The sequence below is a fragment of the Rhodnius prolixus genome, unplaced genomic scaffold (genome assembly GCF_049639745.1).
Source record: "Rhodnius prolixus isolate KJV_2025 unplaced genomic scaffold, Rpr scaffold_3, whole genome shotgun sequence".
NCBI lineage: Eukaryota > Metazoa > Arthropoda > Insecta > Hemiptera > Reduviidae > Rhodnius > Rhodnius prolixus.
The window spans coordinates 33,512,418-33,529,925 of NW_027411603.1; the positions used below are offsets into that span (position 1 = coordinate 33,512,418).

Consider the following 17,508-nt stretch of genomic DNA (forward strand, 5'->3'; position numbering starts at 1 on the left):
AAAATCAGTGATGTCCTTCTTTTAAGCTGCACACCTTCAGACTCGCTTAAAGAGCAATGTCGTTCCAGTAAACAATTTCGGGGTTGCCTGCAACTGCTACAATATTATTTAAGCTGCAATTCAATCTTATATTAACAATTTAGACGCTTAAATAAATTAAATTTTCATTAGCTAAATTAATTAAATAAACTTTCCAGGTCCATATGAAAAGGAGAATCATGATGATTCTAGAGAACCATTTGAAGTTGGCCAAAGAAGTGTGACGCAACTTTCCCAAGGCATGGATCGTCCGACTGTCATTGAATCATCACAACCGCACATAATAGAATCATCACAACCGCATATTATTGAGTGTACTTAAAAGGTAGCTCCTTCAGCCAGAGTCGATTTTTGGGGGGGCCCCCTTAAAAGCTAGTCGGCTAAATATTTGGCCAACCCCCCTTCATCGGAAACCCCCCCATCGGCCGCAGCTCAAACAGTCCCTGCCACCCCCATTCTTCGTAATATCGAGCGATTTCTGTGATAAGTTAATAAGAATTTATATTTATTGTCCTTATTTATATATATAAAAAAAATAATTATAAGATATAAATAATTTGTAAGTGGATTATAAAGCCTTTAAACCTGAATGCTCAAACAACAACAAGTAATAATAATTCAAAAAAAAAAGCAAAAAGAACTTTCAAAAATTAAAAATTAATATTAAATTGCTTTTTAAGGAGCGCAATGTTTCAAGACTTGTACAATTCTCTCACAACTTTCTTTATTTTTGATTTATATTATTATATATCTTAAATTGTTGACATATAAAATATTTATATTTTTTATGTTGTGTACCTGTTATTTAGTTAATAGAAATATGTATTTTAATTTAAACAAATTTATACAGTGCTCTGCTAAGCCTGTAAACATTATTTTCTTAGTTAACTAGAGATCAGAAACTTTTGTTTAAATAATGTAACAGTTTTTTTTTTTAACATAATTGTGTTCTTTGGATAAAGATGGATTAATATATGAAAGCTACATTTATAAGAATTAAACAAAAATGAAAAGGCATTTTAATGTCATATTTTATACCAAATTCAATTTTTAAACTTACTTATTAAATGTTTAAGCAATAAAGATCTCTATGTCCATTTTTTAAAATATATAGTTGATCAGTGGACAAAATTTTAATTTATGGAAAAAATAAATTCAAAATTTTTATATCTAAAGAAAAGAACTTATTAAATGTGTTTCTCGATTTAACTTCTAAGTGTTAAGTGTTGATGGAGATCTAATTTTATGTTTTACTTGTTCTGTTGATTGTATTTGAAGGCTTGCTATTAAACTTTCAACTTATTATTAAATATATTTTTAGTACAAAGACTGTGTTGACGGTAAAGCTTAGGGCATATCAACTGTATGTGAAAGCTTTTATTTACTTTTTAGCTTTTTGAGTGGACAAAAATATTAAATAATTCCATAGATCAGTGGTTCTTGCCGGTGTTCGCTTAACTGATCTTTTGTAGTAGGCTGCTAAGTGTTCACTTAAAAGTGAAATGGATCCACAATTACTTGTATACTTGATTAAACTTTAAAGCTATTGTGACACAGAGATTTCGATTTCATCTTTGGAATAGACTGCCTGTAAATACGCTTCTCATCAAAAAAAGTTTGTTTGGCCGGAAGTGTAAAAGGGAATTTTATTTGGTTTCTTAGGAGGTAGTGCCTCGTATAGATCAAGAAAATGGTTAAATCTTTGCAAAAAGGGTAATCAATGAATTTTTCGCCTTATTCTTGAGAGAGTGCTCCTAATTAAACACTAACAGTTCTGAGCAGGTGCTGCAGATTCAGGCCTATCAGATATGCCAGACTTAGAGCCTAACATTCAATCATTGTCCGGCTTGTTTGACAAGATCCTAAGCCTTGTATATTTTATATGTGCAGACCAATTTAAGTAGAAATATGGCGATTTTCTTTCGAAACTTGATTTTAACTACTTAGAAGTTTCAATAAATATTGACGTAAACCCTCTAGGAAGAACATAGAGTGCCTTTTTACTGAACATTTTTGTAATAATTCGTGCAAAACAAAAAACAGTGGCCTAAGTTTTACATATTGTTTATATTTATGGGAAAATTGAAACTTCGCCCGCCTAGTAAGTTTCTAGTAAATTTTGCTATTACGGACTGCTCTATATTCTATATTACGGATTTTTCATGAGGACGCTGAGGGCCCGAATTGTGGTCGTGCTCCATAATTTTTATCTTAAGAACTTTCCATTTCTAAGAATATTCTTAGTCAATGATTTGAAGCTTTTAAAACTTTCCCTAATTATGAAAGAGCTTTTGGAATTGTTTTTGATGCGGTTTGAAAAGAAACAAATTGACATGTCTCAGTCCTTACTCTAACTAGCCAGCGGCCATCTTGCCTCTAGCTACCAATCCAACGTCCCTGGGGCGTCCAGTAGCCATGCGAGTTTCTTGGGACTAACAGCCAACAAGTGTTTTATCAAGAAAAGCCTGTCTTGTCAAAGTCATGTGGTACAAGGAAACTGTAGTTATACATTCAACTAATTACACCATGTGGAAAATTTTAAGGACCACTGTAAATAGATTAACACTTCAGTTTTGAAGACTCGCAAGGACTTGCAGAATGATCTCATTTGTCCTGTTTACTAATTTTAAATACAAACAAAGTTGACTTGTTCAAATTTCCCACAATCCTTTCTTTTTAAATAAGTTGGGCTTTATATTTATTCTTAATTTGTAGTAATCTATTAATTAAAAGATCTTTAGGATTTGGCAATTTGTGCCGTGTTGATAATTTTTGTTTTTAATTTTCCATCAGTATTAAGATTTGTAAATGTAATTCTGATTTGCTCGCGGCGTTACGCTCTATACAGTGTTGTGTTTTTCATTCAATGTAGTAAATATTCCCCTACCAAATTTTTTAAATAGCACTCCAATTTACTCTTATCTAAACAGTCTTATTCTCTTTATCGCTATCTCTTTCTAAATATATTACGTGTATATAATAAATATATGCAGAAAGTAACATTTCTAATAAATGCTGTAATTGAATAAGCACAAAAATGTACCAGTGTTATTATTACATTTGTTCAAAGAAATGTATTAAAACTATAAATATAGATATTATGTTAAACTTGTAAATTATCTAATTTATACATTTTCATAATTATAATTTTTTTAAATTATTCTTATAAAAGAAGTTTGCATAGATTACGTGTTTCTATTGAAATAAACACACGAGCAATTGGAATTGTTGTATGCGGCCTCTAAAAAGAATCGTTCATGCATGTTGTAGGACTGTACAGTAATGTTATATTTCCTATATTTATTATTTTTTTAAGACAGTTCTCCTCCAATTTTTGGCCCTTCCCAAATATTTTTTTACTTTAGTTTGTAAATCACAGATTTTGTAGATATTTTTTTAAAAAAACTTATTTTCTATACAAATTTTGCTAAAAAAAAAGAATTTGTTTTTTAAACTCTTGTAAAATATTAAGCTGGTTGTATATGTGTGTGAATACATGTTCAAATTAAATACAATGTTCTATTTTTTCATTGATTCTTTTTTTTTAATTTTAATATTTTGTTCATTTTAATGTATATAATATTTATGAAGGGATTGTAATTTTTGTTTGTGTACAGTTTAGTTGTTAAAATGAGTCCAGGGTGGTTATATAACTAGAAAATAAATATATATTTAAGAATTATTTAAAAATAATAATTAAAAAAAAAAGGAAAAAATGTTTATGGTCGTCTGTTGTGTAATATTATTTTTCTGGACATATTTTCCACGACTGAGCCAATCTTGTATAATTATATTATGGTAATTATAAAGTTTGGAAAAGGACGAAGGATCTTCTTTTCTTTGAATGTCCTAAATTATAAATTTCCTTTTTATGAAAAGAACTCTTTGGTCTAGATACCCAAATTTGATATTATTATTTATTTTACTAAGAAAACAAACTTGTCTTAGAGATGTAGCAGTTTTAATAACAGGAATTACAACACTTTATTACAAGGAAAAGTAATACAATTATAAAAATAGTAAACACAATTCTTTACAGCGTCGATTTCCGCCTACAATAGATTGATGTTAAAGGAATCAATCTACGGTCACTTCAAAATTATAAAATTAAAAAATAAAATGAATGGAACTTAATTTAGATTTCATAAATTGTTGAAGAGAAAAAAATTCTTTAATGAGCCACTGGATATATCTCTACGCATGAAGAGAATTGACTATTAGCATTTTCACAGAATTCAGCAAATTTCTGAGTTGAGGTTTTGTAAAAGAATGATCAATAAAAGAACTAGAATCTCCGACAGAATTGAGCATTCTGCCATAAAATGATAAATGATAATAATATTTAACTATTGGAAGTAACTCCAAAATATTTGAAGTTATTAATTATTATTACCTTCCATGTAATCTAAACACCATCATCATTTAGCCACATCTTTCCATCAAACTTCAAGAATCCTAATTTTCTGCAAAACCATTTACATAAGCTGCCCTGCAGGCCCTCTCAATCTTCTAAACACCAGTTATTCGGATTCATGACCATGTCTAATCTTGCGTGTCGGGTGAAAACTATTTAGAATTTCTGAGGAAGACGTTAACAGTATTTCAGCCATTAATGTTGATTTTAGTTATTGATAAGTGTATAATTATTATTTATTTTAACTTTTTTATGTGTAGTTTTATCGTGATTGAATTCACATATTGCTTCCATTTTTTGTTTTTCATTCCTTCACACTGGTTCTAATTTTTCAAGGATTTCTTCTTCGTTTTGGTTATTTAAATTTATTTATATTCATCATTGAAATATTTAGTTCTCTTTTGGTGACAGATAAATAAAAATAGATGAAATTTTGTGCCGGAATCTCTTTTATTTCCTTAAATATATTACAAAATGTTTATAAAGTTATAAATATATAAATAAAACTTAGTCTTAAAAATGTAAGCTAAATGTAGTCTGCAGAGCTGGATAATATCCAGATTTTATCTGTTGTAGTGTTCTCCAGTTTTCTTTACAGTTTTGGATTTTCACCAATTATTTAACTTCTGATGATACATAAAAATACAAAACAGGACAAAAAACAGAATAATGCGTGATATAGTAAAACACGTGATCGCAAAAATGATTTGAAATCATACAAATTCATTAATTTATCAATTAAACATCTATTTTATTCATTTAATCTGAATCTTCCTTTACGAGCAAAAACATAATAATAATAATAAAATGCTGACTTAAAGCGTCCAATTTGTCCGATGCTGCTGTGATAATTAGAAATTCGCATTAAAGTTGCTTCACTTGTAAATGTTACAAACTAACAGATTTTGAATTTATAGACCTTACCTAGTAAAAAATAATACAGTTACAAACTGAAATAGTTGGCAGGAGCTAAATTTTGTTTAGCCCCTGCCAACTAGGGCAGTTTGTTGTGTAAAAATGGCCAAACTTCTAATTTATTCGTCTGATAGTAGAGAACAGGTATGTTCGCTCCACTTAAAATTTTAAAGTGGGGCCCTGGATTGGGGTTCATTCATGTTTTACAATCAAAAGTCAAACTGGTTGGTCCAAAAATGAATAAAACAGATTTTAGCTTATTTATTCAATGCACAGCTATGATTATAGGTCCTGTCTTGGTTTTCAAAAAAAAAAATTATTATTTCTTTTGTTTATAAATACAATTATGAATTTTACAACTGTCGAACATGTCATCAAGAAGCTATCATGAATCCTGATTGTCGTAAAACTCTTTTATATTGTCTTTACAAGTTGTCTCTTTTATTTGGCGTTACTTTTATCATGTTGAATTTAAGAATCTCCATTACCTTGAATTCATTCTCTTATTTAAATTCTCTTAAATTCCTTAAAAATTCTCTTATTAGGTGCCAGATTTTGTTTCCATTTATTAATAATATCTTTCTTTTTATAATCACAGTACACTAAATTTGATAACTCGCCTCCCTGAGGTTGATCTTCATACAATGGTGGAGTGATTGTTTCTTTAGATTCTGCGCACATTTTTTCTAGACTTGTTATTTTCAAAGCTCCTGGAATTGGATTGAAGGTAACATCAAAGGCAGTGCGCTGTAGGCCGAGTATACCGACTCTTAGGTTGCACGCTTCCAAACAGGATTCAGAGCATAAATACATTATTTGTAAGAGTTTCGTTTGTTGGTCTCTACAACAGAAACAACAAATCTTGACTGAATTATAAAATTAGACATATTCCTATTGTTAAAGTATATTTTCTTCTAGATATGTGGAAAGGAAAAAAAAAAATAACAAATAAGTTAATTGAACCAAAATTTCATCATGTTGATCATAAATGGCGGCTACTCATTGAGCATTTCTATTTCTCACCATTAACACACACTTAAAAGTTCTCAATTCCTAAATTTTCTTAAGTTAGAGGAAGAATTGTGTTCTTGGCCAAATTTCGACATGTAATTGTTACCATAAATATCCAATTGATATTACCACAGCTCTTGTCTGTACAGTGGCGCTGAATGTTGGCCTTCTTATGAACTTTACACTCTTTTCATTTATAATTGTATTAATCAAAATATCTGGACATATTTTTACGTTGTGATCATCACGAAATAAATATTTTCCAAAGAAACGAATATTTTATTCGTTACTAATTTCACGCAAAATTAATTAAATGCAAAAAAATAAATACAATGGAGCACAGTGAATGGCCTTGCTTTCATCCAAAATACACCTACGCTGAAGGCATTTATGGGAAAATCACAAAACTAAAATATCGCATCATAAAGTCGAACTAAACGTCGAAATGAATACCAGGTTTGAGTTTGCTGCAACTTATTTGTTTATGGAGATATTCCGGACAGAAACTTATGTAATTTAATGCACACATTAACCTTGTGATATATATAAATATTTTTTTTTTGTTCTGTCTATGCAGAGAATCACTAAAACTTCAACTAAAAAAAAATGTAATGACTCTCTTATGTGTAAGATAAACAAAATTTAAGAATATGTAACTTCGAGCTATCAGTTTCTGTAACCATCAATGTCAATTGGACCTTTATGGGAATGCTATCCAGTAAGCTAGCATTATTTTGCCTAGATAGATTGTAGTTTAACTGAATCTTAAATTTTACATCAGTAATCATTCAAAAAACCTCTCCGATTGCCTGGATTACCTGCATCGAGGATATAAAATAAAGGTAGAGAGTACTTTTGCAAGATGCCACGCAGTAGTGCAATTCCCTGTAAAATTTTTACTTTACCGAGAGAAATCTAAATAAATTCTTCCAGTTTCCAAACGAAAATACTTGAGCCACTGCCCAGGATTACCTTCGAACCCTTAAGACTACAAGCAGTAATAACAACTAGAACGGAGAATTGTGGAAGTACAGTCAACAGCAAAAAGTACCAGCCTTTGGTAAAATAAATACTTATTATTTGTCGTTCAGGCTTCGTTTATTCGTAGTGAACGTTGATCGTAATGATTCCCTTATTAAAGCTGCATTTTTATGTCGGAAGTTATAAAAGACTAATGACTATTTTCTGTTTTTGAAAATCATTTTGTTTAGAACTCAGGTTACCCAGCTGAGTCAAAGACTTTAAGGAGTTTCCTCATTTGTTTACTATCCAAATCGTTCTTTTTTGTTAGGATTGTTACCTTTTATAAACTATTTATAGTTCAATTACTTATTTTCTGAAATGATATCTATTATTTTCTAAATCTATTGTGATCACTATATCGAATGAACATCTAGATCAGATGTACGAAACTGTGGCCCTCCAATATTATGCAAACATAAGTTTAAATTATATTTCAATCGAGAGATATCTTATCAATCATCCTCGTAAGAGTAGGTATTGTAATTGTTACAAGTTCAATTAAGATTACACCAAAAATAGCATGTTTTGAGTTCATTAAAAAACTTCTTCTTTTTTCTATTTTTAATTTATTGGCAAGGGATTGTATGTTTGGGTCAGTCCAGCTCGAAAACTATAAAGTAAACGAAAATCAACGTAATCCGTTCAGAACATTTCAGATGCGATTTTTTTCGACAATAGCTCCAAAAATGTTTACCCATCTTTAAAACAAAATTAATTAAATAAGAATCTCAGGAAATGGCGGTGAATAGATCCCCTCTAATGTACCTTTATGTGTAATGTTCAGTCCTATTTCTAATGTGAACATGTGTCAAATATGATTGGTTAAGTTCCGAGTTTAATAAAATTTATAATTCCTCAAAGGTGGGGTAACTCTTTTAATTCACTTTTCACTAAATACTTTTTTACAATTTTCACTAAAGTGGCTCCGAGGAATTTTTCATTCATTTTTGATTATATGTAACATATATTTTGATTTTACCCACATTTTTTACTGTTTTAAACGTAACCAAAATTTAACTCTAAATATCTCGTTTCCTACTCGACAGATTTTTATGAAATTTTATACAATTATAGACAAAAGTTGTCTCCATACAGAGGTAAAATATAAACAAAATCTATATAGTAGTTTATGAGATAATTGATGTTAAAGATTTCACTGTTTCAAACGTAGCCAAAATTTAACTCAAAATATCTCGTTTCCTACTCGACGGATTTTTACGAAATTTTATACAATTATAGACAAAAGTTGTCCCACATACATATAAAAGGAAAAGTGAATTTGAATTGTACAACGATACAAATATTTACTATCTAATGACCAATAAGTCTAGTTACACAATAAATAAAGTTAATTAATTATAATTAATTGAACTAACCTTGTTTTGAGGATATTATAAGGTTCATGTCCTAAAATTTTCAATGCTGGTTTTCTGTCAGATCGATAGAGTTCTCTGGCAATCGGTGCGCTCACTGTTATTACTCTGATTCTAATTGGATCTTCCAAGCACTGTAGATCTACGTCACTGATTCCATTGCGAAAATTTTTAATACGATAAATTTCACTTGGCAAGAATAGTCTAGCCATTTCATCCTGAAAATAAAATATTCAAATGAAATTTTTTTTTCAAAAACAAATATTTTAATAGGGAGATATATAGATTCTGTGTTCTGTATGTATTTATAAACAATGCAATATTATTTATTAAAAATGAACCTTATAATTACTATTAATATACCCAGAGTAATGAAGGACTAGAGGTGAAAACACTATCCCACTGTTTTTAAAGTGCAGTTCATTGCATCTTACTATACATAGCAATAGTATAAGTTTCATTCATTTTTCCATTAAAATTACTCCCTTTTTGCTAGAGCTAATTTGCTAGTTCTTCCTTAAATTCACTTTCTTAAATTACTCTTATCTACTGGTCCGATACAATTAGATAAAGAAGCCTCGAGAAGGGTATCGCTCTAAAGGGATTGTGCCGAAATTTTTACAAAATAATGAAACCTCATCTAAATATTTCTTTAAAGATCCCTGGATGTAGCTTATGATTTGGCTAGACCGCACTGTGATGATCGGTTGGAATAATTAGCACCATAAAGTTGTGATCTATAATTAGTATTAATTTGTTGAACATATGTCAATTAGTGATTCGAAATGAAGTAAGCTCAAGTCACTTGTTGAAAAAAAAAAAGTATCTTAAATTAATAAAAATAATCATTTATTGAATTATTTAAGTTTGTTCAAGTACGGTCGTGCTGCCTAGCGGCTTGCTTGTGAAGCACAGCTGACTGTCCGCTCAGCATGGAGCGCGCCTAGCGGCTCCATTAATAAGTTCGACCGAACATCCCGTCCGCCATGATGTTCGGCTACTTTGTAGCCACTGAAATTTGGAGCTAGATGTAGCTGGAAAGAGATCGCCTGATGGTGGGCGTGAGATCACAGGTGTCGAGTATAATCGAGTATAACAAGAAGTATCTGGAAGACGAGAGGAGTAGAGCAGCTAGCAGAATAGGTTTAGCACCGGTAGCAGTGCACAACAATACGATTAAGTGGGCTTTGGGTTAGTGTTGTTCAAGAGCTGAGGTTCGAGCCTTGAGCTCTCGAGCTCTCAGGGCTCAGCGGGTGGGTGGCTCGAGTCAGAGCTCGAGCTGAAGCCTCACAGAGAGCTCGGCTCAAAAGGCTCGAGCTTTATTTTTTATATGAAGTATTTTGTACTAATTAATAAATTCATTTCTTAAAATAAAATGAACTTACAGCAGCTAATGAATCTTTCAACATATTTTTGTATAAATGAATACAATAATTTTTAAAACGTTAGTTGTTCATTGATTACTCGTCATTCCTTAAGAATTTAAAAAAGGCTCGCACTTTGTGAGCCTCCAACTTGAGCTTCGCGGCTCGAGCTTCGAGAGCTATAAAGCTTGAGCTCTGAAGGCTCGAGTCGAAGCTCGACTCGGTTGAGCCTTCAGCTCGAACCTCAACTGAACAACACTACTCCTGGGTACACTTTTGCAGTTAGCGCTAATGGAGGGCTGCCTGAATATCAATATCGATTAAGAAATGTTCCTTCAAGTTAGTGGTCGATCGGAGACGATAGTTCAATTTTTTATTTTCGTTTTGAAAAAAATTATGTTTTACTTTTTAAAAGAAACATTTCATATTTATTAATTAAATTACTCTAACTAAATTCTTTGAATTAATCTTAGGCTCCATATTTTGTTTCACATCTAAAACTCCAAAATTACGTTACTCCTTTTCATTGTGCTAACTACTTCTAACCAGAAACTCACTGACTACATTCCGGACTATCCAAGTTTGCAACCTCATAACCGTGAATAAATAGCATTTTGGTTTTTTATCCTTCAACCCGACAATTCATTTATTATTCGTTCCTTCTTTGGTTTTAAATTAAAGCAGGTGTGTGTATTGGTGCTCGACTTGTCAGTGCTACTACTTTTTTTTTTTTTTTTTTTTTTTTTTTTTTTTTTTTTTTTTTTTTTTTTTTTTTTTTTTTTTTTTTTTTGGCGCATCAACAGCTGAGGTCATTAGCGCCCGGAGCTTTTTCCAGTGCACTGCCGGCCTCCGGACAGTGTTCTCTCGTTACAGACAACACTGTCCATCACCGGACAGTGAGCTGTAAGAAGCTCCTAGGAAGAGAAAATCTAAGGGTCAGCTGCTGGATTCGAACCCGGGACCTCCGCGTGGGAGTCCAGTATGCTAACCTCATAGCTAATCCCTTCCCTCAGTGCTACTACTGTTCTAGATAATATGCCCTGCTTCCGAAAATGTAGCCCATCGCCAGATGTGAAATCTGTGAAGCTTCAGAGAATAGAATATAGAACAAAAACAATACCAGGCTAGAATAGGACCCTGGAGTTACAAAATTTAAAAACTATTAGATAACACTTACATATATAGCGGGGTGTTTGCTTTTACACAATGCAACTTCTACCACTCTTCTTGCATATCTGCAACATTTGTACAAATATATGACATTATTCATTTGTTGTGATGTAACTTAGCGGTCAGAGATATTGACTGCAATTCATGGGGCGTATAAATGCCAAAGTTTCGATGTATTTTATATATTTTTAAAGGCCTAAAATAAAAATGACGTTTTGATCCTCTACGTATGTCATCTCCTGCCTTCTTTAACAGCAATCCTCTTTCTTGCATCGCCTCACTTTGGCCTCCACACAAGACTTAAAAGAAAAGCAATCATAAAACTTGCCAAACTTCTTTACATACCACTAGGACGACTTTCCACATTGCTTATAGAACTCAAACCTATCTGGACTTATGGACTACACCAGGGATGAGCAACACGCGGCCCGCCAAGCATTTCTAAAATTGAATTTATTTTATCGACTTTCTCCCATCAATATATTGTTATAAAATTAATTATAATAAAATGGTAGTACATACTGAACCGAAATATTTTTTTATGGCGAGTTACTTGTCGATGACGTTTTTAAACATGCAATACTAACGCGCCGCGTCTGCGCGATTTTTTGTGACGAGATACACACTTGTCGGTGACTTGTTCAAACATGCAATACGGACGAGATGCGTTTCGTACGAAGTTTTGTAAATTAATAATAAGAGTTAATCTATGTGCGGCCCGCCAAAAAAAATTTAAATTTAAATTGGCCCATTGATTAAAAAGGTTGCTCACCCCTGGACTACACTGTACAGACATTTCAATTAAAACTTCTCTAACAGATAGCTGACGCTCCTGTCTAAGTAACTAACCTCACTGTTCACAGCGACCTCAACATTCCCTTCGTACACCAACTCGCCAAGACCAAATATCGCAAGTTCCATACTGTTCTCCCTGATTGCTCTAATCCATTTGCACAGTTCCTCGCCTCTAATGTTATTCCTAACAATGCACCATACCGACTGAATTGCCAGAGGACCTTTGATCTGAATATCATCGCCATCATCATCAACGATATCCTATAGTGCTTTCTAGTACTACCGTAATTTCTCACATCTTCCTCTTCTCAAATCTCAAATATGTTTCGTTTTGTCCCATTTTCTTCAAATTTTAAGGTTGGTAAAAAAGTAAAAGTAAAGTAATCGCCTATTTTTTGAGGCGGGGCAAACATACCTTACTGTAAATTTCTTTTATTAACTATTAAATAAAATCCAAGGCCTAAGACCGGGAATCGAACCCAGTACCACAATACATATTAGCTTCGCAGGTCTCGCCTCTAACCGCTCGGCTACCGTGGCGCCTACGTAAATACATTTCAGTCAATATAATTTATATATTGTGCCGAGCTTTCGACCTAGGGACTAGGTCATCTTCAGGGTTTATTGTCTATGTAATATTTTTGAACATGGTTATAGAACTGAATTGAGTTCATAAGCAGACATGACAGAGGATACACCAACTTAACAATAATCATATAAAAATATCACTTAGATAATAAGCCCTGAATATGACCTAGTCCCTTAGTCAAAAGCTCGGCACAATAAATAATTTATTATGACTGAAATTGGCATTTATTTTTTTCATCCTATTGAAACAATGAATCAGTCACCAAAAATAATGAAGAATTCTAAATGATGTTTAGTTAATGCATATTTGTTTTATCTTTTTAAATTTGCAGACGTATTCAAATTGGTACAGGCGTTGTTTAAGAAATTGCTAAGTTCGGCCTGAAAATGTTGCAGAGCATTGTTGGAAGTCAATTTTGAATAATCAACTTGAATCGTAGAGCCTTAAACATAATTCAACTTTTATAATTATGATCCAAAAATTCTGGTTTTTAAGTTGAGAATAGTAGATCTCATCTTTATCAATATTTTCAATATTTTGATGAACATCTTACTGATGGTTGTAAAGTAACGAAGCTTGCTGCGGAGGTAAGGTCAGGTTTATGTATAATTGTATATTAATTATACAATTTTGAAGATGGAATAACTAATCATAGAAGTAACATAAATGCAACAGACATATTTATATGTATATGTGTGTGAAACACGAATTTAGAAAGTACATATTACAGATTTTAATAAAAACGTATTTGGCACTTCTCTAAATCTACAGTCGCATAATTTAAAACTATTCTTCTCGATTAAAAATTAAAAATGGCTAATTATATTTATTTACCTGTGCAATAATTCATATAACAACTTATCAACTTTTACAGAAGATTTAATGCGTTGCCGAAATCTCCCCATGTGATGGAAAGGAGCCGAATCATCTTGACCATCCAAGATTGCAAAATACTCTCTAGCTACTATGTATCGTAAATCATTCAATCCTTGACGCCATTTTCTTTCACGAATCAACGAATTGCGATGTCTAAACAGTCTGTGCTTGTTCTTGGTACGATACTGTACAAGATCCCATACCTAGAACAAACAAGTGCTAACTGATTAAATAATTAATAATAATTTTTCTTTTAATATTTTTTTTATTTATTGATTTATTACTATCGATTCTTTAATATTTTTTTAGTTAAGAAATAAAAACCTTCTAGTTTCGAGCCCCAATAACAAAATTTTTTGTTTTGTTTTTTTGAATACTTGGTCTCTGTTTTATGAATATTGCTATATCTATCCTGCTATTTATATTTATCGACCCTTGCCTAAAGGTCAAACTATGCTATCTCTAAAAATAAAGAAACTATATCCTAAAATAGTAATTAAATTAAGACATACTTAACCTGTAAGTAAAATTGGAAATAAATGATGAGAGCTCTAAGAAATCTATCGACGGCCAACGTCCAAAAGAACTCCACAAAAGTTGGCGATAAATCATTCATAACATTAAATAGAACATAGTCTTTAATATCTCTAAGATAGATGAAATTGCCACCGTCTGTTTTATTTCTTGCAAACTTTTTTACAAAAAAGGCTTGGGAACTTTCAGACATATATTCTGACCAGGTGGCGTGCATAAGTACGTCAAATTTTGTAGGGTGTTGGTAACTTGATAAACAACAAAATGGACGATCAACTCGATCGCCACAACTAGAAAAATAAAACAATTTATTTTGGTTCGAAAATATTATTAAGTAATATTAATTATAAGAAAAATTCCTTATAAATATTTTTTACACCTATATTTGATAACAACATGTCCTCAACAACGTAGCAAAGTTATTTTATCTGATTAGTCTATGGCATGGGTGTAACTTCAATGTTATATAGCTAAAAATTTCTAAGAATATCGGACAAAATACATTTCATGAGAACATATCTAGAGGAACTTCATAAAATTTTAATTTAGCAGAGAAAACTGAATAACAGACCTTCAGATAAATATAGGAAATTGCACATAGGTAACTAATTTTGGTAGTGACGTGTGATTTTTCCAATAAAGCATCTTTAAACAGAAAATTAGGAGTGGTTCTTTTAGTTCGATTTACAGTGATTAAAGTTAGATTAGATTATCTAATAATCAAGTTAAAGCAAAGATCTCTGTCGCACACAAAATACTATAATTCTATGAGAATTCATTTCCATATTTTCTCTGATCATTTCTCTTTCAGCTTGCTGAAACAGCTCTGGACTAATAACAAGAGCGTGTAAAGTCATTTTAAATCTGATAAGAAAGCAATGAGGAATGGATTGAGAGGATAAGAAGCTGGAGGTTCGACACCTTTGCAAAGTCAGATTTCTGATTACTGTATGAAGGAAGTTATCTTGGTTTGACAACGCTTACATTGTACAATAATGACGGTTTTGGTTTTTGACCGTTTGTTATTAGATTATCGTGGAAAAATTATTGAGGTACGGTCAATAAGTGAATGGCTTCACTTGCCAAATCGATTTAACTTCATAAAACAAAAAGATGAGAAAAATGAGAAACTAGTACATACTGTTTTTTAAAATTCCTGTCAAACAATAGATTCAAATAAACGATGTAGACTGTATTGCTGCAGATGTATCTTTCTGTCTAACGACATATTAAAAGTATAAGATTTGGCAAGTGAAAGAAAATGATTAATTCAAATTCAGTCTTAGGCCTTGGGCACACAGAAAGCGGTCTGTCGCGGCGGGCAGCAATCCAGCGGTCGTCGCGGCGATCTGCGATATGGGGACGTCACACAGGACGCGAAATCTTTGTTTGAGCGGTCCAGTTTGGAGGCTTTCTTCTTGAGAAGTAGTAGTACGTTTTCTTGTTCTTTGATTTAATTTTTATATATTGAGTCTGAGCTCGGACGAAGAGCAACAACTCCTTCTGTTACTAGCTTTGCAAAGCGAAAAGAAGAAAAGACGAAGTTGGGTGCGTAAGAAAGAGAACAATTAGGGGAATACCACCGCTTATGTATCGAACTGGAGTCACATGAAGATAGGTTCTTCTGGTATTATCGTATGTCGCGAGAATGAAATAAAAAATGAGTAATAAAGTTTCTTAACATTGGAATCTTTATTTTGTACTTACTAGGTGGCAAGGCGGTCACGATGAAATCTGTAATGTTGTACTACCAGATCGCTTGTCGTCGCGACAAAGACTAGCCCGCTGCGGTAGACCGCGTTCTTTTTGACAGAGATGATACAACTTTGTGTAATACAACTAGACCTCCTGACCGTCTCGGTCGGAGATCGTTGCCCGCTGCGACAGACCGCTTTCTGGGTGCCCAAGTTTAAATTTATATTTTTATTGAAGGAAAACTTCATTTTATACAATTTTTATTAAAGATTTTAGCAAAAAAAATGAGTAATAACTGTTCTGTTACAAATACTACAAGTATTATTACTTAGAGTTTAAATTGATTCTCCAGCAATATAAATGATATCTCCTTCGTTAGATGTATTTGAGCTCCCGTCACGTCGATTTATCCTTAAATTTTTATATTAATCGTGTTTAATAGATGTTTAGGAAGTCGTCAATTGTGTTGTGTAAAGTGATTTAATTAAATTTTTATTACAATTTACGAGATTAGAGTATGGAGTCAATCAGATTGGCTTCTGAAATAAATTATTCATTATTCAATGGCTAAAACATTTTTTTGTCATTTAGTAGTGTTAATACTTATTATCAGCGAAATTTGTTTTGATTATTATACAGTTAGGGAGTCAATAAAGTGTTCAGACATTAAAATTTAATAAAATTCAGAAAGTGTATTTAGCAAGTAAAGCATTCAAATATTGAAACAAATTTCTTTATTTTTTACAAACTAACGTTTCGTTTAATATATTACCTTCTGCAGGGCATTGTAAAATTTGTGAAGTTTAATTTTGAACTGTTGTTATGAATATGTAGTTCAACATGAAACTTCACAAATTTGATACCTTGAAGAAGGTTATATTTATTGACCGCACCTCAATAATTTTCTTATGATAATTGCTTATGAAGTTCTTCAATGTTGAAATTCCTTTAATATCTCTTTAACAAAAACTTAAGTATAAGGGTTGATTGGACGCCAAAAGGAAGTAAATATTAGCTACAAAGTTTGGTCAATCCCACCCAACAGTTATAATTATAAACAATGTAATAAATGATAATTGATTTACTTGTACTTTTAATAATAAAATATTTTATAGTTATTTATTACGAAGTTAAATCATATACATACGATTGTAAAAATGATAAATATTTTTTCTGAGTTCGCCGTTTGTAACAACCTTTACGACCAGAACTTGTCATTATTAGTTTCTTTAAATACCTGTTAACTCTGTCCCCAAATACTGGAACAATATACCTAATTGCGTGGATATCTTCTAGTTCATGTATCTATTAACTAAATAGTTTTACTAACCAAAACCTTAAAAAAACATGTGAATATAAAATACTAACAAAAAAGAAAGGAATACAGCTGTGATTTATTGAATAAATCTTTATTTTAGACAAACCTGATCCACGATTATCATTCATATCTTTTTTATTTTATCCATTAACGCTCACAATATTTACATTAAAGTTATTGAAAAACAATATCGAAAAGAATCCTTAATTCGATCATGTTTAATTGGAAGAAAGGAGGATAATTTAGAATGACTATCTAAAACATTTTGGTAAAAACGCGTATCTACGCTTAAAGTTTTGTTTTAAGTTTTCCTAAAAGGAGAATATTTGAAAGAGCTGGTATAAAGTAAGTGCCATCGCGAGGGTAAAAGTGCGTCTGTGTGCGAAAATACA

The 17,508-nt window shown here is 31.7% G+C and overlaps 2 protein-coding genes across 3 annotated transcripts in view; one reads left to right on the plus strand and one right to left on the minus strand.

The window, feature by feature from the left end:
- Blimp-1 (PR domain zinc finger protein 1) overlaps positions 1-3,861 on the plus strand; it is a 29,092-nt gene extending 25,231 nt beyond the window's left edge. The window contains exon 12 of the mRNA XM_074124114.1: positions 198-3,861. Coding sequence (XP_073980215.1) covers positions 198-361 — 164 coding nt within the window. The 3' untranslated portion in view covers positions 362-3,861. The remainder of the gene's footprint in view (positions 1-197) is intronic.
- Positions 3,862-4,001: 140 nt separating this feature from the next.
- On the minus strand, positions 4,002-17,157 carry LOC141452196 (uncharacterized). Of its 2 annotated transcripts, XM_074124116.1 has the most exons (7): positions 16,946-17,157; positions 14,087-14,393; positions 13,528-13,772; positions 11,317-11,374; positions 8,779-8,993; positions 5,857-6,209; positions 4,002-4,910 (listed from the first exon to the last, which is right to left on the minus strand). In XM_074124116.1, exons 1-6 carry the CDS (start codon positions 17,014-17,016, stop codon positions 5,876-5,878), a joined length of 1,230 nt encoding a protein of 409 aa, XP_073980217.1. In that variant the 5' UTR covers positions 17,017-17,157; the 3' UTR covers positions 4,002-4,910; positions 5,857-5,875. The 2 variants fall into 2 exon arrangements, with proteins under 2 accessions (XP_073980217.1, XP_073980216.1); XM_074124115.1 differs by lacking the exon at positions 4,002-4,910 and having other exon boundaries at positions 5,615-6,209.
- Positions 17,158-17,508: the final 351 nt, after the last annotated feature.